The sequence below is a fragment of the Talaromyces marneffei genome, chromosome 3, assembly GCF_009556855.1.
Source record: "Talaromyces marneffei chromosome 3, complete sequence".
In the NCBI taxonomy this organism is placed as follows: domain Eukaryota; kingdom Fungi; phylum Ascomycota; class Eurotiomycetes; order Eurotiales; family Trichocomaceae; genus Talaromyces; species Talaromyces marneffei.
Window position 1 is genome coordinate 1014672 of NC_072350.1, and position 19531 is coordinate 1034202.

The 19531-nt window shown below is 48.2% G+C and overlaps 8 protein-coding genes across 8 annotated transcripts; 4 read left to right on the plus strand and 4 right to left on the minus strand.

Annotated features, from left to right (window-relative positions):
* Positions 1 to 425: 425 nt before the first annotated feature.
* Positions 426 to 1892, minus strand: EYB26_004113 (uncharacterized protein; the record flags this gene model as incomplete). Its single annotated transcript, XM_054263407.1, has 5 exons — positions 426 to 443; positions 496 to 1422; positions 1590 to 1682; positions 1777 to 1809; positions 1890 to 1892. The coding sequence occupies 5 exons, from the start codon at positions 1890 to 1892 to the stop codon at positions 426 to 428; spliced, it is 1074 nt and encodes a 357-aa protein (XP_054119382.1).
* Positions 1893 to 4620: 2728 nt separating this feature from the next.
* On the minus strand, positions 4621 to 6821 carry EYB26_004114 (uncharacterized protein; the record flags this gene model as incomplete). The annotated part of the gene is made up of 2 exons (XM_054263408.1): positions 4621 to 5178; positions 5226 to 6821. 2 exons carry the CDS (start codon positions 6819 to 6821, stop codon positions 4621 to 4623), a joined length of 2154 nt encoding a protein of 717 aa, XP_054119383.1.
* Positions 6822 to 7204: 383 nt separating this feature from the next.
* EYB26_004115 (uncharacterized protein) lies at positions 7205 to 8063 on the plus strand (the record flags this gene model as incomplete). Its single annotated transcript, XM_054263409.1, has 4 exons — positions 7205 to 7737; positions 7792 to 7871; positions 7924 to 7954; positions 8003 to 8063. 4 exons carry the CDS (start codon positions 7205 to 7207, stop codon positions 8061 to 8063), a joined length of 705 nt encoding a protein of 234 aa, XP_054119384.1.
* A 551-nt stretch (positions 8064 to 8614) lies between these two features.
* EYB26_004116 (uncharacterized protein) lies at positions 8615 to 10507 on the minus strand (the record flags this gene model as incomplete). The annotated part of the gene is made up of 1 exon (XM_054263410.1): positions 8615 to 10507. The coding sequence occupies one exon, from the start codon at positions 10505 to 10507 to the stop codon at positions 8615 to 8617; it is 1893 nt and encodes a 630-aa protein (XP_054119385.1).
* Positions 10508 to 12388: 1881 nt separating this feature from the next.
* Positions 12389 to 13498, plus strand: EYB26_004117 (uncharacterized protein; the record flags this gene model as incomplete). Its single annotated transcript, XM_054263411.1, has 1 exon — positions 12389 to 13498. One exon carries the CDS (start codon positions 12389 to 12391, stop codon positions 13496 to 13498), a length of 1110 nt encoding a protein of 369 aa, XP_054119386.1.
* Positions 13499 to 13971: 473 nt separating this feature from the next.
* EYB26_004118 (uncharacterized protein) lies at positions 13972 to 14861 on the plus strand (the record flags this gene model as incomplete). The annotated part of the gene is made up of 3 exons (XM_054263412.1): positions 13972 to 14003; positions 14071 to 14711; positions 14785 to 14861. 3 exons carry the CDS (start codon positions 13972 to 13974, stop codon positions 14859 to 14861), a joined length of 750 nt encoding a protein of 249 aa, XP_054119387.1.
* Positions 14862 to 14939: 78 nt separating this feature from the next.
* EYB26_004119 (uncharacterized protein) lies at positions 14940 to 16185 on the minus strand (the record flags this gene model as incomplete). The annotated part of the gene is made up of 3 exons (XM_054263413.1): positions 14940 to 15073; positions 15127 to 16002; positions 16065 to 16185. 3 exons carry the CDS (start codon positions 16183 to 16185, stop codon positions 14940 to 14942), a joined length of 1131 nt encoding a protein of 376 aa, XP_054119388.1.
* Positions 16186 to 16932: 747 nt separating this feature from the next.
* Positions 16933 to 18778, plus strand: EYB26_004120 (uncharacterized protein; the record flags this gene model as incomplete). Its single annotated transcript, XM_054263414.1, has 4 exons — positions 16933 to 17316; positions 17369 to 17939; positions 17992 to 18356; positions 18416 to 18778. The coding sequence occupies 4 exons, from the start codon at positions 16933 to 16935 to the stop codon at positions 18776 to 18778; spliced, it is 1683 nt and encodes a 560-aa protein (XP_054119389.1).
* Positions 18779 to 19531: the final 753 nt, after the last annotated feature.

Sequence of the window (19531 nt, forward strand, 5' to 3'; positions counted from 1 at the left end):
AAGAAATTCTCATTCACTTGACATACACACGTTCAAGTCATAGCAATACCACTCGATTCATGCATAACGCACTCCACGAGTCTGACGAAGAGTCAGAGAAAGGAATACAGATCCCACAGGGACAAATGAAGAATAGACAGAAGAAAATAAAAAGGCTCTTCGTTGAGACAAGGCATGAAGTAGAATATATGTATGAAATTGTATGAATGGTATGTATGTATATGACTATTCTGTATGTTGTCTTGATTGTCGTCCTATTTCATCTCTACCTTGTCTGCTTCATGAACATGGTCGAATAGTAAGAGACGAACGACGTAACGGTAGGGTATCCATTGGTTTGATTGTTGATTGTCGATTGTTGATTGGGTATTTTTTCAATTTTTATTTATTTCATTTTTCTTTCGTAACAATAGAGTTGAGATCGTTTAAACGCCACCGCAGAGCTGTAAACCCGTTAGCATGGTTCTTCTAAAAAGTAGTGGGATGAGAACGTACAGTCTCAACAATGATACCAGTAACCTGGTAAGGGTCAGCGTTGGAGGCAGGTCGTCGGTCCTCGAAGTAACCCTTGCCATCCTTGGCGCACTGGCGGGGAATACGGATGGAACCACCACGGTCAGCGACACCGTAGGAGAACTTGTCAATGGAACCAGTCTCGTGGCGACCGGTAAGACGAGCCTCGTTACCCTCACCGTAGACGGCAATGTGCTCAACGTGACGGGCCTCGAGCTTCTTCATGGCAGCCTCAATGGCCTTCATACCACCCTCAGCACGGGTGGAGTCGGTGGATACGTTAGTGTGAAGACCGGCACCGTTCCAGTCACCGGGAATGGGCTTAGGATGGAAAGAGATCTGAGCACCGAATTCTTCGGCGACACGGTGGAGGAGGAAACGAGACATCCAAAGGTGGTCGCCCATCTCGATACCCTCGCAAGGACCGACCTGGTACTCCCACTGAGCGGGCATGACCTCGGCGTTGATGCCGGAGATGTTGATACCGGCGTACAAGCAGGCCTTGTAGTGAGCCTCAACGATGTCACGGCAGTAGACCTTGCCGGTTCCGACACCGCAGTAGTAAGGGCCCTGGGGACCGGGGAAACCACCCTTGGGCCAGCCGTATGGCCATCCGTCGGGGCCAAGGAGGGTGTATTCTTGCTCAAGACCGAACCAGAAGTGCTCGCCGGCGTGAGCCTCCATCAACTTGGCAGCTTCGTGGCGGTGGTTGAACTTGTTGGGGGTTCCATCGGAGTCCCAGGTCTCACAGAGGACAAGGATGTTCTCTCCCTTGCGGAAGGGGTCAGGGAAGATAGCAACGGGGCGAATGTAGACATCGGAGTTGTCACCGGGGGCTTGGCCGGTGGAGGAACCGTCGAAGTTCCACTCAGGGAGCTCGTCGACGGAGGTGACAGCCTTGGAGAGAGTCTAGAATAGTAGTTAGTTAGATTGAATCCTGATTTGTTTCGAGTCATCTGGTGGCTCGCTTCGCATTGCTGTTGAGGGGAAGTGGGCTGGCTTATCGGGAGGGAAAGCGCGGCTTGCGATAAATTGCGAGATAAGGAACCACCGGCGATGATTGGTGTGACACGTACCTTGGTCTTGGAACGAACACCACCCTCAGCATCAATCCAGACGTACTCGGCCATAACCTTGCCCTTCTGCTCAAGGGCCATGTACTTGCGAAGCTGTTGCGCGTTAGATCATGAGTCTGAAAGGTCGTAAAAGAGTCTCGCGTGATCAATGTAATTGACAGTCTTCGCGAGAGGAGGGGAAACACACATTCTCAGTGTTGGAGATGATAGTTGAGGAAGTCTATTCAATTGACGTTAGTGGATGCAATATTCTGTATTTCGATTGCCGAGTTGTCAGCCAGCAAGCGGTTGCCAACATACCATTTTGACGATGTGTTGTGTGAATGACCGAAAAAATGATCAGTGTAAAATCGAAGTTGAATCAGAAAGCAGTGACACACAAAGCCACAAGAGCAAAGCAAAGCAAACGAGAACACTGAATAATGAATACGAAGATGGATGGAGATGGAGAAGAGGCAAGAGAAGTGGAAGCGAGGCGATGGAGGCTTTTTATTGTCTGGGTTGACTCAATTAGGGAAGGAATTGGTTGGGATGGAGGGGAAAGGGAAGGAACAGCAGAATCTTTCAGTGGGGGGCAAATATTAATTACGCTGATTACATTACGGAGCAAAATCATTAGCTGGGTCCCTTCCTGTGACGGTAAGGATACAGATAAAAATTAAAAAAAAAGGCGCAGCAACCGTTTGATTCCACTCTTTGGGTCGGGCAACTGGGTATTGATACCCTGTAACAATACATACAGCCCACATGCATGCTGGATATCTACCCCATCTTCTAGCTTAGCTTCTACACCGGATAAGACCCCGGCATGGTCTGGCGAGAGCGTGGAGGAGACAATAATTGATTCATGTAATATGCATCTCAGAAAAAGAAAAGAAAGCAGAATCAGAGTCTACGATTCACAAAGCACATCCGAATTGATAAGTATTGCAAATGACTCGATAGTGTGGTACTTACATAGCCGTTACGAGCCGTAATCTACCCAGACAATCAGGCGGCCGATAACGCTATCAACTTCAACGATCCGGGATTAATTCGTATTGTATCGTCTTCCGGACGAGTCACGGTTCTCCCCGTACGGCCAATAACCGGTACCTAGAACCTACTATGAATCGATGATACATTTACTTTCTCTACAATCAAACTTCAGGGAAACACGCACCATGCATATACATACATACGTGCATCCGGTGCATCCTGTGCATACTACGTACCACCTAAATTCCGAGCCGTCACTTGCAGAAACCAATACTGTAAACAGTAAACTGTTCATCGAATCTGAGATGTGAGTGGCGGACCTCAGTCCAACGTAAAATTAGGGTTTGAGGGACTCTACCCACACATCCCCCGAAACCGGCCAATCTTTCAGCACGGATATATAATACGAGCCCATATTTTTCGAGATACTTTATCCGGAGAACATAAAAACCAGCGGATGCCGCGCCTTTAGGCCATGTTGATCTTTTCCAGTCAGTCAGTCACGCGAGATTATATCTCTCAGTTTCAAGCTCTGCGGCGGATATTCAGAAAAAGAAAAATGCCTCGCCAACAGTGAATGAAACAGTCAAATGGCCATGTCAAGGAATCGGTCGGTTACAGCAATACAACGTCTGACGCGTCGGCATGCGAAATGCAGTTACACGGCAAATGATTGGTCGCCTCCTTAGATCAGAATGCGCCCAAACCCGATACGGCGATCTATATCGGAACCATGTACGACGACCCTACGACTCGCCTCCTATGAAGCGCGGGTTGGACAGAACCTCGAGTCGAGTCAGCCATTCCAGCCAGTGAAGAAGCCACTGAGTAATAGACTCGAGGTTGTGCACACCTCTGTCGCAGTTGTACGATCAGCGAAGAAATACTTCGTAGAGCAGGCACAGCCAGAAATATTCCGTACGCGCTGTAAGCGTGGTGGTGTCGACTCACCGCGCGCACAGAATTAGCTAGTTTTTTCAACTACGTACCTTGATCAATCTACGTAGTTCTCGGTTTGATATGTGCTACAAGGATATCAAAGGCGGGGAAGGCGCTACGGAGTCCTCCGTAGTCCATCCCATCCATCCATCTCCTAGGAAACTCTGGCTAACGATACTATATTCAGAAAAGATAAACACATGTGGCAAGTCGTAATTCAGTTACCGGTACTGTACGGCAATGTATTGACAATTACGTACCGATCGCCCGGCGCCGGCAACACGGCCAACCCGCGGCTAAAGTTAAAGCAAGCCCTGCTTAGCGCTATGCATCTCTTATCGGATGGCTCTAATTGGCTGGGAGGACTTAATGACACATCGAGTTGACTGAGTCGGTCCGATGCTGTTTCTTGGCTGTTCGCACTATGTTCTGAGTCTATTTTTTTTTAGAGTTTGTATGTTTTATATGATGATCATATTGGCTATTTAATCTTCGAGGTTTACTCTTGTGTACTGGACATTGATATGCCAATTGACTGTTAACAGGATCGACGTGGTATCACATTGACATGTCGAAGCAACGGTGTGATAGTGTTGGATAGAACAGCCCATACGGCACTCGTTGTAAGCTTACTCTGAAAACGGATGATGGATAATACCGAGGAGATGCTCAAACTCCATATATCCGCTAGTTATCGTAGTATGTGCTTGGTAATGTAGATGTAGACATGCAATACCGATGGCATACTGTAATTACCCAGATACACACTGCCCCTGACGATCGCTGCCATCACATAAGCCCCCCGGACGGAAGCATTAACTACATGCACGTCGACTATCTTTCAGGGAAATAGCTAGGTACCATGCACTCCGTACTCCGTGGTGACCTGATAAGATAGCGAGCTACCCCGGATCCTGATAAGAGCGCTCAATCACGTCACCGAGAAGCTTTTTCGACGTGCCTAGTTTGTACCTAGGTATCATATCGGCCAATGATAGGGATTGGTGGGATTATTCATTCGAGAAGAATGTGAAGAAAGAATGCGGAACTCTCGGGGTCGATTATAGTTCATCTGATATGCAGGTCTAGCCCATACGTGGCTAATGCTTGTAGATTATGACATCCCTCGTAATTGGCTCACCACATATTCCACCAAGATACTTAAATCCTCGGAGATCTCCAAGACGCGATTCAGCCTCTTGTAGATCTTTGCCATTGACTGGTCATTTTGCGTTTCCAGCCCCGCCAACCCAGATACTTGAACAACATTCACGCGCCCGTTTAGTCTGATTTCGAAACTGACGGATGCCTTTTGTTTTGTTTCTGGTAAAGTGATCGACAATATGATCAATGGTGCCTGTCCGACTTGCGTTCTTAGCGTGATGTCGACTCGGATGTCGCTTTCGTCGCCGGTCTGAGAATCATTATGGAGCGATATCGTGCTGGTACCATCCGTACTATCTCTCAAAAGGCTGTTTAAAAGATCTTCATTTGCATCTCCGTTGCTTAGCATGCTGACTTGATCGGTTGCTGACGTTGAGTTGCCAGACATTGACAATGTGTCCGAAGTCTTTGATGATCCTTTTGATTCGTGAACCGAACGGCCCACGGTCTCTTTATGCGGGAAGACTTTCTGCATCAATGTTACCAACAAGCTATATTGTCGAAATATCTATATTATTAGCATCTTTCTCACTCCACAACATAGGCCAAACTCACTGGAAAAATATCAGCTAATTGCCGCGGATGAGAGAACGGCAATTCACGGATAGTCATTCCCGGCGCAGCTTCAAATGCTTGAAAAGAATAACTATGAATTTTCTGCACAGGCTCATTCTTTTCATCGAACGACAATACGGCCGTCCTCCGTCGTTTCTCGGTCATCTCCAATGACTCTGAAGTCATCGAATCGTTGCTACCCATACTCCCAATTGTCCAACCAGGGACTAATAGGTCGTCGTACGTTGTCGTTCGGTATTCTTGGGGGATTGCCAACCCAAGGTGTCGATATATGTCATTCGCTATCAAAAGAGGAACATGAATATGGGGGTCCAGTTTCGCCACGAAGCGTCGATTAACCGTCCCTGAGCCAACCATACCAGTGTCAAGCTCATTGACAGGTGGCTGCAGCGTAGGTGGTGGCTCCATCCAATTCACCACCGTTTCGGAGGAATTTGATGTATCATTGGATTCGACTGTTGACAGTACTTCCGACCCGACCCACTCTTTCGAGATTCGTAGTGACGGAAAGCCCTCTTCACATTCGATCGTGACACTTTGTAGCTTGTCTTGTGTGTTTGCGTTGTCTTCATCAGTATCGATGGCCATTCTGTCCTCTGACTTCTTCGTCTGCTTTGCATGTAGAATTCGGTGGCCCTCAACCCAGTACTCGAGTCCCATTCCGACGCGACCTCTTTTGTGTAAGCTCGGTCTGCCAATAGCCCCTCGACAGAGGTGGTCGTAGACATTTTGATATGTCCCGCCCTGATTTTCGGCCTCCCATACTTTCCGTAGACTGTCAAATAAACTCTCCACCGCCTCAAAACAATTGATTTCCTGGCTCAACTGATCGAGCTTCGCGAGTCTTTCGAGATTACTCTGAAATCCTTTCAGTGGCTTCCAGGCCCTCTTCTCGCGTTCCTCCGGTGTCTGTATGAGATCGCCTTTGAGAACATTTGTAGCTTCATCTCGTCTTTCGCTCTCGCTCTCACCTTCCAGAGAAGCGTAACTCAGACTGACCTCCTTGACGTTGTCTTCTCCAGGATAGAACTCGATTTCGAGGTCAACAGAGTTTCCAGCGATGCTCAAACTATCTTCTTGCCATATAGACTCGAACCCTTCCAACCTGCCCAATCTCTCCACGGCTTCTCTGCTCACCCCTCGGCCAGCAACTCTACCACGTAGTAACTGTACAACTTCTTCAATTCGCTTACGCCGCTCTTCCTCGTGGTTGCGTGAGCCTCCTAGGCCCAGAGTAAGAGCGCGGATGTCGCTGTCGTTCATGCCAGAGCCGACCAGCCCATCCTGAACATTCAACGCCGGGCTCATGCCTGTGAAACCACTAAGAGCTAGTAGAGCGGAGGGCGAGCTGAGCGAAACCGGGTCATCCAATCCTGCGGCCGCCGTGAGGGGCGTAGCACCTTGATGCGAGGACGTGCCGAGATGATGACCATGGATTGTGCCTGAGGCTGAAGGGGTCCTGATGGAAGGCGACTTGTGAGATAGGCTGCGGCTTATGGGTACGGCCGAAGGGTGAGGGGAGGAGGTCAAATGAGTGGGCGTCGCGCCTGGGTTCGGCCTCGAAGGAGTGGCCATTTTCGTGGTCACTGTAAGCTTGACAGGTTACTGCATGAATTCCAGCGTCGCAAGAGCTATGGCTGGAGAACTAAAAGAGGCGCATTAGATACTGCTGGGCCAGATTGGACTGTAGCTGTGCTGATTGCTGCTTCAGACTAACGAAAGAAATTTGAAGAAATAACGAACGTATGTAGTTTGGATCTTCAGTTTGTTAAGACAGAACGAAAGAACTCCACTCGACAATGCGGAGTATCTACTTTGAACCTTGAGACCATCCATGTTTGCTTTGTTTGCATCTAGGCATCGGTAGCTCCTTTCTCCACTTTCCGTTATATTTCGTCCGGAGCTCCAGTCCTGGCACACTTTTTCGTTTCGTCTTTGCTCACAACTTCATCCACAACATGGCTACATTATTGACGCGGTCTTCGCGTCCATTCATATATAGAATTCGTGAATTGACTCAATTACGCTCGGTGTCTACACTAGAAGGCCATCCCCATATATACACTTTCCCCGATGATGCCAGACCAGGGAACCATATTCTGTCCTTGCTGTCCTCGGAACCCCCAAACAAGGACCTAGCCATTGGTACCACATCAAAGCTTCCACCTACTCCAGACTCCTTCACACAGAACTCAAACTTTCTCAAGATCCTAAATGAAGTTGTCGCTGAGCATGCCGTCGAAGATCCGGAAGTCCAATCCCAGGCTCAAGTGATGGTTTCCACAGCAGGTGCCAACTTGGGTTCGGGTGGTTTCTTCTTCGCGCCCCAGCACAATCAGAGGAAGAGATCTGGTTATGGACAGGGATTGAATACTGGTGGTGATTCTGCTGGTGGTGCTAGTGGACAAGGTGGTGCTGGATCTGGGGGACGGGGTGGCTGGATTCATGTTTCGGACGGTCGTCGGCCGCCAGAGTATGGCCGGATTGCATGGTGAGTGCTCAAACAAGAAAAAACACGTGTATTTGAAGTTAACGAACTCTTTAGGCCCGAGGATATCTTCGGCAGTGTTGAAGTTGACAGCAATGGAAACTTCGTCGGAAACAATGGAAACTACCAATCAAGTGGTCAGTACTTAAACTGAGCCAGTGCGTGACCATTCGAACTAACCCCGGATAGGCACCTATCGAATCATTACTCGGGATGGAATGTGAGTAGCTGAATCATATTACTGATGTACACAGGCTGACAAGATTAGACTTGGACTGAGCCCGTTCCTGAGACAAAAGCTAGTCGAACGACTTCGGAAGGCTGGTTGAACAGTCGGCCGACCTCGATAAACCACGTCACCTTGTTGCTATAATCTATGGCAAACCCCCAAAAGAGTGCTACGAGTACAGATAACTTGAACCACACTACGCGAATTTAGCTGTAGGTAATCCCACTGTCCCAACCACTTCCCATTTCATACGAGGCTATCTCGTCCTTACATGATGACAACATCGTTACCCAGCTCACTCAGACACACAAGTTGTGATTGATGTTAAACACGTATTTCAACGCAAATGCTGAAATAGGACTTCCTCTCAATATGATATTTCACTCATACGGGACTTGACCTGAGCTAATGTTGTGACTAGAAGATAGAACGCCGATAATCGACTGTCGGGAAGTCCTTCACGTCAGGACTGAGGAGCGTTGGACATCTCGAAGGCCCTTCATTGCAGATCTCTGTATGAAAATAGGGCGGCTAGAACATATGCCTGCCCCGTGAGGATATTGTGCCGAATGCTCCAATAGCTATGCACAACCTTGGAAGTACATGGGTATCTTAGATCAATCTATATATACACTATACCGACTATATACCCTAGTTTTTGATCCCAATAACAGCCAAATTCCTCGGACTCTCCGCATAATCAAACACCGGCTCCACCCAACACTCCTTCACAACGCCCGAAGCCATATGCTCTCTTAGATACTGCCACCGATCAATCACAATCATAGCCTCCACCAGCGAAGCACTAAATGACATCATAATCCAGACAATACTCAGATTCTTCTGCGCGTGCTCGTATCTCGTAACATAGTTCTCTAATTCTGCGATTGTGGCTTCTTCATTGTCCAGTAAAGGAGCAAGTTTTGTGCGATGAGCGGGTTCTTTGGCGAGTTTGTTCATGGCTGTTTGCGCGTATGTGATGAAAGTTTTGTATGCCGTTTTGCGTAATGTACCAATGATGAGAGGGGGGTTTGTTTCCCAGCTATTCTCCTTTTCTTCCGGGGGATGATCCCTTGTCAAGACATCAATCGTGGCGAGTTCCGGCTTGGGCGCAACGCCATGATCAACGAAGATCTTTTGCAACAAAGCACGATAATAATGTCTTGTAAAAAATGCTCTGGTTTCCTCCCTGGACCAATTATAGGGAGCCTGGCAAGCCATCATTCGCGCGGTAATGTTAAATTTTATGCCCTCCCCGCCGCTGTAAGAGTAGTGCTCAAAGAGATTTGACATAGGGAAGCCGTGAGGGTCTTTCGCTGTTGCGCCGACGCTGAGACGTTGATGCATGTGGCGAAGGACGGGGAGTTTATAAGTTGGTGGCCCTAGGCGTTCGGTGAGGAGGTTGTAGCAGCATCCTATCATGGCGATTGCGACGACGGAGGGGTTCAAGATGAGAGAGCGGATGCCGTGGTGGAGCAGATTGCCGCAGGAATGGAGTGACACTACGAGGACGCGAGCGTCGTTCTTTGTCGAAGATTCGGTGTCGGGGTTGACGACGTGCCGGATGATGGGTTCGAGGTAGCCGTCTTTGATGTTATGTTCGATATAGTCCATTGTGCCTCGCGGCTCTAAGCCTTCTTCTTCTTCTTCTTCGGCTTTGTGAGAAGAGTTGGGCGCAGGAGTTGGTAGATCCTCTGCGCTGATATCGAGGTCTTTGAAGACACTGAGGGCAGCGCTACCGTCTTCTTCCTGTTGTGCTTCTCCCGGAGGACATGTCGCACATATCGCCTCAGTCGCAACCGCACCATTGCCTGTATTACCTTTCCGCAATTCTGCCTTCTTATCATACATCCTAATTTCCTTCTTCTTTGCCATTTTTGCAGAAATGTCAAACCCCTGCGCACCTTTAATATATGCATGCTTGCGCTCAATAGCGATAATGTGTCGATTATACGAATGCGCCAACGTTCTTCCCAAATAGTTTTGTCCCGATCCGAAATCTGCAATATGCGTAATTGGTTCGTTGCGTATTTCCGAGACGGATGCGGTGAATGAGTCGACATATTTGGAGAAGTGCTCGACTTCGTGTAATTTTTTGTCTTTCATGCCAATGGCGAGACGTTGGGGGATGGCGCTGGTGTTTTTGGGGACTTTGGAGGTGAAATCTCGACGGAGACTGAGTCGACGAATATCGTGGATGTAGTTCAGCAATGAATGTGGTGGTAGTGGCCCATTCTTCCATTTGTCTCCTTCTTCTTGTGTCTTCCAGCCGGCGCCAGTAGGCAATCGAAACGGGGTCAGATCGTCGGTTAGGACCAAATCTAGAATGTCGTACAGATCGTGTTCGTGGAAAAAGTTGCGCCAGTCCTCGGGGAATAACGTCGAGTACATGTCAGGTTCGCTGGTTAGGAAGTCGAGGATATGGACACCGCCGCACAGGTTCAGGAAAAGAGGAGTGGATGTCGCAAAAGAGAGGAGTGCTTCGATGTAAGAGTCGACATCTTTCCACTCTTCGTGGAGGGGGAGGGGGAGGGAGGGGCCCATTGTGTACGTGCAATCTGGGATGACTCGAATTGATATTTCGTAGATTTCAATGTTAAGTTCTAATATTCACAAATATGGAGTATGCCTGTGTTAGCCATTGTATAGCACGCTGTCCATGGTGGTTGTTGCCCGGTGGTGGGACATAAATTTTGAGGTTAAAATTTATCAATACTTATCGCTTATCGTTATCGGCTATCTCGCTCTCAGGCTCAGGGGAGTCTGGCTCCATACTTGTACGAATAACTTAAGTTAGTCAAGTCACGACAACATTATGTTTGAATTTTGTTTATGCAATCACTAAAATCATTGATTTTTGATAACTAATAGGAGAGTTGAAATTTAGCTATATGTTGTAGCGGTTAGCAACGGCTCCCATCATAGAGCGTACTCATAGTATACCTAGGCCACTGATAAGCGCAAGCCAGGCCATCACATGCTTCCGAAGAGTACTTACTAGTTACTGGCTCGGTCTAATTACTGAGTCTCTCGTCAATGCCAAACCAGCGTAATATCGTCAATGCAACTCAATTTCAGTAATCATGGTTAATCAGCAATCCTGCGGCACTAATGATTAGTTTGCTGACGGTGCACCTACAACGAATCCACACCATCGGTATCATGATAGAATAGAAATTATCCGTTGTACATATGTACTATGGAAAAACTAAGCCACGAGCCATGTCAACATAGTGTCAACGGGAGTAGACATTTGGTATTGTACTTCCGACTGGCTTTCGTATTCTCAAGGGAGCAACGATAGGTAATATCATCGACATGATCTATACAGCTCGCGACATGGATTCAAAGACATGCGCGGCAAATGTTATCGTACGACGGAGGAAACGGACGTCCGATTGTTAGGGGATACTGAATGGCGAATCATGCTCCGTCCTGAGAGAGCATCGTAATCAATTCCCTCCGATTCGGTCAGTATGTCGGGATTATTGGGCTTCACTTTATTGCAGGCACGGTAGTAGACTACTAGCGACGCGATTTTAGCGAACACTCATCACGAAGCCATCAGCGTAGATGATAGGGGAAATCAAGAAAGCGGCGATTCTTGGCCCCCAAGTTCCAAAGTCATCTCCACTCTTTCCGAGCTCCGTGAGCTTGTATTTGCGAGTTTGTTCTCCGTAGGTCACACTTCGTGGAACAGTGGCACAGTGCAGTGCACCCCAAGCGACAGGGCCCATCGCTGCCCTATGATGGTGTTCGATAGACCCTGTCAGCTTGGCGAGGATTGGGCGTAGAGCGATGATTTGGTGAGCTGGCTGATGAAACGTTGACGAGCACCAAAAAGGTGTGACGGGCGAGGGCTTGGCGGCATAAGTCGCGGGTGACCGAATGCTTATCCCTGGCAGGCTGGCACTGCTGGTGAGTCGTCGACTGAGGCTGGCTTCGAGTGTTTCACTAGTCGGCTGTGTTGGAGTTGCTTCTACTGCGAGCGAACACAGCAAGGGAGTCTGAATGTGTGAAGGGGGAGAGATTGTCCCACTTTCCCTCCTTCTAGAAGCCGCACGGCCCACTTGGGTGCTCTGTCTTAAATCGCTTTGATTCAGCCTGTTTCTCGTGTCCTCTGTATTTATTCTATTGTCCTCTTCTCTTAATACTACTTAAATACTTATAACTACACAACACTCCACACGCATAACCCGAGAACTTTATTGTTATATGCTTCGTTGATCAATCCTTGATGGCCCCGGGTTTCTGAGGCTCCGAGCCAGCCACACGGACCCCACAAGATGTTGACCGCGCCGTCATCCAGCAAATCATCACATGAATCTATCACCGCCAGTTCGAGAAGGAGGAGGAGGAAGAGGAGAACGTCAATCTAGTATCAACAAAAAGACAAAAACAGAAAGAAATGATTATCGACCAGATATGTCGAGCGAGAGACCCGTTATCTTCGGCGGCGTGCCGGATGTGCTGTTCCTGATCCTGAGCATGGGCGATGCATCAACCATCCCAGTGCTGTGTCTCCTGAACAAGGCTACCTACGAAACCATCAAATCACACGAGGCGTTTCTATGTACATCATATTTGCGACTCCACGATTTCAATCCGCCCTTGGACAAAATTTTGACAATGGACCCCAGTACTGGCCATAAAGCTCCGCTCAGTTTTGTCAATCTGCAGAAATGGGTGTTTCGTCGGCAGACGGCCCTGATGTTGGCTTCACGGGTTGCTCGATCGGGCTGGGGCGCCTGGTGGGCGATCAAAGGTGGTGCCGGCGAAATGGATGCAGAGGCAGAGATGTTTCGACAACGCGTGGAAAGGGGGTTGTATGTCATGTTTCACATGTCGGATATTGCTCGAGACATGGAGAGCATTAAGTTGCGACCGCATAGAGTTGCATGCAGCATATATCGAGTCTTATTGTTGAACTGGCTGCCGTATGTACGATTTGAGACAACGGGACTTTCTCGCAACTGGTGGTTCCCTCGACACATGTCCCATATCTATGTGGTATTATTACGGATGATGCAGCAACGCCAAATCGGAAAGTTGAGATGGCAATTCCGCCAAATGCTTGATCTCGAACGACGGGTCGATTTCCACATTGCACTACAAATGTTGCGACAGTTTTTGGAAACCATCATCTTCGCTCATTGTCCAGATGATGACGCGAGTATCAGCAGTATTGGAAGCGAGGATGTCGACGTTACAAACTGGTTTCTCCTCCGACAAAGCGCGCATTCCCTTGAGGAGATATTCCTCGAGCTCCCCGATCGAGACTGTTGTAGCATCGAAGATCGTGCTCGAAAAGAAAAAGACGGCGTGTTGCCCGTATGCGACTATTCGGAGGCGCTGAAAGAATACTGGGATGCGCGCAATGGCGACGAAACTGTCGACTGCCGACAGTGCGAAGCATGGCTGAGAAGTTCAAGCACACAGAGCATCCTCAACGACTTTTTTGGACTACATGCGCTTGACCTTGGCAAGGAGTGGGTTCGCCAGATGCGTGGAGAAGGCGAGTTATTTGAAGGATAATCTTCTGGTCTTTTTTAGTTTCTTCTTGACTTATAATTTTGCTATTCGGATGATACCACTTTCTGCGATGATTGATTGATTGCTATGAAGCATTGAACCGGAGTCTTTACACTTACTACGTGATGGTTGATTGATTGAGTATAGATTTGTTAGCATTTATAGACAAGCTGGTTAGTAATGACACTCTCTTGACAGTAATCGACTTGAATATCGTAGATGTACATAGCTTGGTGTGTTGTAGGTAGAGGTAGCGGCAGCTGTGGTTGGCTTAGCGGTCCGATCCGGGGGATACGTAGACAGCTCCGGAGGACAGAAACTACCTCAGGTACAGATGTCATCAACACCCTCACATCAACCACACTCCAGTCAATCACTTGATAATACTCGACTCTAACGACTAAAGCCACACCTATCAATTATTTCTGTTCTTTTTTGTTTCTATATATATATATATATCTTTGTTCAACGCCACCATGTCGGAAGATCCCTTCCTCCAAGTCCAATCGTAAGCTCTCAAAGCTCCAATCTACCACCACCTAAGAGACACAACAATACTAATACCATGCCAACAGAGAAGTCCTCAACACCCTCCAAACAATCCGACCTCTCTACTCCTCCTTCCTCCGCATCCGCTCCCTAACAACCTCCCCCTCCAACCCCGAACTTATCCAATCCCGCACAGAACTCGAAACAACGCTCGAGGATTTACGCGCCGATCTAGCAGATTTACGACAATCCGTTCGCGCAGTTGAACTTGACCCTTACCGCTATGGCCTTGAACTCGATGAGGTGGAGCGCAGGAGGGAGTTTGTGCAGGATCTGGGACGCGAGGTTGATGATATGGCCGCTGAGATTGGGAGACAACCGGTAGCTAGCACTACGACAAAAGGAAAGAATGCGCTTCCGAACCCGTCCGAGTTTGACGCTTTGTCGCCGGATATAGATGATAAACTTGATGGTGGGGAAGGCGATGATGACTATTATGCAAACTTCGAGCAGCAGCGGCAGGTTGAGTTGATGGCAGCTCAGGACCAGCAGTTGGATGGTGTGTTCAGGACGGTGGGCAATCTGCGACAACAGGCGGATACGATGGGGCGAGAGCTAGAAGATCAGGCCGTTTTGCTGGATGACGTGGAGGGTCTGGCGGATACGGTTGGAGGGAAGTTGGCGAGTGGGATGAAGAGGATTAAGACTATTGTGAGGAAGAACGAGGGTGAGTCTAAACTTTTCTGGGGAAGGTGTAAAATTCATTCAAATTGAGCAAAACTAATCAAGTGGTATAATAGATACGTATTCGACATGTTGTATCGGAATACTTCTTGTCATCCTCGTCCTCCTGTTCATCCTATTACTTGTGCTGTGATAAATTACAAAAGAAAATGGCCAAATTATAAAAACAACTTTTCAAAGATCAAATCGATCTGTCTAGACGGCGAGCGATCTAGGTCTTGACCTTCTTGGCTGGACGGTCTTCACCGTCCTCCTCATCCTCCTCCTCCTCGTCATCTTCGTCGTCGTCAAATTCTTCAATGTCCATCTCGTCGTCAAAGTCATCGGCAACCTCGTATGATTGGACTAGGGAAAACTTATTAGCAAGGGCTGATGAAAAGTCGGGGGAAGGAACATACCATAGTATTTGAGAGCATTGGGCCAAACCTCCTCTGCCAAAGTGACGGCGATATCATCAGCAGCAGGGAAAATCTCAACAGTGGAAAGGCTCTCCTCGTCTTCATCAATGTCATCATCATCCTCGTCGTCATCATCATCATCTTCATCGTCCTCATCATCATCAACCTTCTCGCCATTCTCAATCTTTTGCCAGCGCTCAGCCTCCTCCTTGTCGGCCTTGGCAGACTCCTCGGCAGTGACGGAGTTTCCGCGGTATCCAAACCAATTGAAAAAGCTCACGCCGCTGGGAACATTCTCATCATCGGCTTCCTCGTCATCATCGCCGACAAGAGCGTCAGCCTCGGCCTCTCCAAGCTTGGTGACGAGCTTCTCAAACTCGGGCAAAGTGGTACGGTCAACACCAGCACCCTTCTTTTGTTCGGCCTCGTACAAGTCGCACGCAGCATCCAACAAGCCCTTGGTCAAATCCTGGTCTTTCTTCCAGTTGATGCGCACGGGAGTGGAAACGTATCCCTCCCAGACGTGGCGCTTGCCCTTGGGGGTCTTGGTGACCTTGGTGCGGTAGTGGAATTCCTTGACGAGCTGGGCGTCGGTGAAGTAAGGGTTCTCCTCACCCGTGGCAAAGTCAAAGGTGAAACGCACGCTACGAGGGTCACCGCCGTTGCCGTTCTCGTCGACGTCACAACGCTCAACGGTCAAGTTCTTGAGGCATTGGCCAATAACGGCGGCGTCAGTGGCAAGGATGTACTCGTCGATTTCCTGGGGTGCGTTGGCGAAGACGCGGGGCCAGAAATCGGCTTCCTGCAGCTCTTTGGAGGCAACCAAGGCATTTCGTCTGGCGTAGAGGGGGCGCAAGACTGGGATTTGTTTACGCACTGTTTAAAAATTAGCTTGGTGTTTTAGATATCGAGAGCGAAATCGAAGAAGGGCAACGCACACTGCTCAATCTCAGCACGCACAAATTCCTGCTCGAGCTGGGAGATTTTGCGACCAACTTCCTTGGGAATGGAAGGGAGGGTGATGCGCTCAAAGAGCGAGGGAGCTTCGTCTCCAGACATTTTGTATTACTTTATGGAAATTTTCCAAGAAATGGTTTATACCCCAATGAGAAATAAGCGAGGTAGATAAGTCAATGACAGTAGATGAGGGATGTCGGAGAGGAAAAAGAAAAAAATAGTGTAGTGTCGGGGATGAAAAATAAAAAATAAGCCAAAGCTAAGGCAGGAAGGTGCCGACGCTGATTGAATGACGGCATGCCCCACTATACCGAGACCGTTCCTTTCTTCAGCTCGACGAAAGTACGGGAATTTCCCTTACTCTTACACTCCTCCTGTCACACATTGGCAGAGCAACGATCAGTCGATGTCGCCATGATGGGTGATGAAGCTTTGGCTGGGATGGATTCGGATGAGGCCGTTCACTGAATTCAGTCATTGAACTATCGTTTGCTACTTCTTCTTAATGTCAACAGACAGCCCCATTGGCTGCGCAAGTTGCACCAATCACATGCATTGATTGACTCCGCCGCTGAAATTATTATTCAAGAGAATCTCTTTTTATACGACAAACGGATTTTCAATCGATCGCATATCTAGCAATGTATTTCTACTATAATTGACGTCCTATACGTGTCTTATGAATGGCGAATTAACTAACCTCGCGTGGATCAACGATAATCATATTCGGACGATGTGCCTATAGCTGCACTATATGCAAACCAACTGTCTATCAAATTAGGCCGATATTTTATTGAAAAAAAAAAAAAAAAAAAAAAAAAAAAGGCTTCAATCACTCAGACCTCAGAAATGGACACCCACCAAATCTCTAGCTCCATCCCCGAGTCTCACGTCCTCATCATCATGACCGGCGGCACAATCTGTATGCAACGCTCACCCTCCGGCTTCATCCCAGCGCGCGATTTTCAGCAAACATGTCTCGCCAAAATACCTATATTCAACGACGGCTCACGGCCATCCGTCAGTATGGACGTTGTTGTGAACTCCTCAGGCGAAAAAAAGAAACATGCGAGTTTGAGGACTCCGCCCAGTTTGTATGAGCGTCAAGTACGGTATACTGTTTTTGAGTTTGAGGAGTTACTCGATAGTAGTTCGATTGATTCCAAGGGCTGGACAGAGATTGCGCAGACGATTTACAATAATTATACGTTGTTTGATGCTTTTGTCGTTTTGGTACGTCTCCCTTAAATTGTTTTAACGTGTTGTTGATGCTGACATTGCCTAGCATGGAACGGATAGCCTAGCTTATACATGCTCAGCACTCAGCTTCATGCTCCAAAATCTCGGCAAACCTGTCATCCTCACAGGATCACAAGCACCCATGCTAGAACTGCAAAACGACGCCTCGGACAATCTTCTCGGAAGTCTAGTTGTCGCAGGCCACTTCATGATCCCGGAAGTATGTCTTTATTTCAACTACAAACTGTTCCGCGGTAATCGAACCACCAAAGTCGCGGCGAGCGAATTTGCGGCGTTTGCTTCACCCAATGCGCCGCCGCTGGCTGTCACGACCTCGATGAAGACGCATGTTAATTGGGATCTGGTGCGTCGGCCGACCAGCATCCAAAATTTCAGTATTCAGACGAATCTTGATACGAGTAACGTTGCGTGTCTGAGGATATTCCCTGGTATTAAACCAGAGATGGTAGATGCTGTTTTGCAGTTGAAAGGGCTGCGTGGGCTTGTTTTGGAGACGTTTGGAGCGGGAAATGCACCTGGTGGCCAGGACAATGCCATGACCAAGGTGTTGGCGAGTGCAATTCAGCGGGGGATTGTTATCATCAACATCACTCAATGTACGTCCCCGTCTTCCGCTCTGTTATGAGTAAGTAGATACTGACTTGTCAGGCCTCACTGGTCATGTGAGTCCTGTATATGCGCCCGGAATGACGCTTTTTAGGGCTGGTGTTGTAGCAGGACAAGACATGACGACTGAAGCGGCATTGACAAAACTCGCATACCTGTTGGCAATGCCAGACTCGACTCCAGAATCTATTGCCAAAGATATGGCCAATTCTCTGCGTGGAGAACTCACTTCGCACTCTCAGACTGTCTTTCGACATCCCGAGGGAGGTCTATCGGAGCGAACGACGACACTTACAGCATTGGGATATGCTATAGCAAAAGGCGATCTTGACAAAGTCAAAGATTTGCTAAAAGGCGCGAATGACTTGGTGGTTAATGACAGCGATTATGCAGGGAACACTCCTGTGGTGCGTTCTCTTACTCCCCTCTTGCTTCTTCCTTATTTGCGTTTCTGACAAACATCTAGCACGTCGCCGCCATTTCGCCATCCCTCGAAATTCTACGCTACTTCCTCCTTCAAGGCGCATCTGTCCATCTCCGTAACAGCGCAGGGCGAACACCGTTGTTCCTGGCAGCCAATGCCGGTTTGACGGACCACGTTATACTCCTCCGCAAATCCGGCGCCCATCTCCATGCCGACGAAAGAGCGGTTGCAGAGATGCAGGCGCGTCGAAGGCCAGGAATATGGGCCTTGGCCGGAGTTGGTGCGAGGAGTCTGAAGGAACGAGACGAGCTTGAGAGTAGTAATCGTGGTGATGGCAATGAGCCCATCAATAGTAATCCCGGATATGGAAATGCGCAGACCATCGCAGGGTCAGCACCAGTTTGATAGATGTTAGGACGCTGATAAATTATATAGACGCCTTTATCCTTTACAGCTTCGTGTACATATTAGTAAAGCTTGACTGCTGTATGGGCTAGGGTACACAGTATGTAGAATTAGGTAGCATTGAAGGCTCTTCCATCCATGGATCGCCGTGGATTCTCCCTCCAGCTGATTTGCAAATATATATCAAGGCAAGACCCAACAAGTCTTGCGATAATTCTGCTAATTTGACATAAATTTCCGAGTAGCGATTCGTCTTATTCAATGGCATGATTCAATGTTGATTCCGATTTTGATATTGATTAATACGTATATTGTTCTAGGCATTGTAGGCAACAATGTACTAAAGCACCCGTCTTCCAGGTAACTGCACCCAACATCAAAACATCCGTATTTACCTAGTTGGACATTTCTTATCAACTCAGGCAACATTGAAGACTTGTCCTGCTTCCTCACACCAATTTCGAATTCTGCATCCCGGTCGATGACAAAGTCTTGCAATCCATCCTGGATTCACCCCTGAAGAAGAACCTTGGAAGCCAAGATATTCCCACCCAAAGAAACGGCTTGAGGGTCAAGGTCGTCGACCGACGGATCTGGGCAGTGACGATTATCCCGGTTGGATGACCGTTGATTTGACCTAAGTACATGGGACGGCTAATTTGGAGTCCCGGACTCCCCCAGTATCTATCCTTCCTTACAAATACCCAAAAGATGGGGACGGGAGGAGGAAAGAGAATTGGGTACTACCGTATA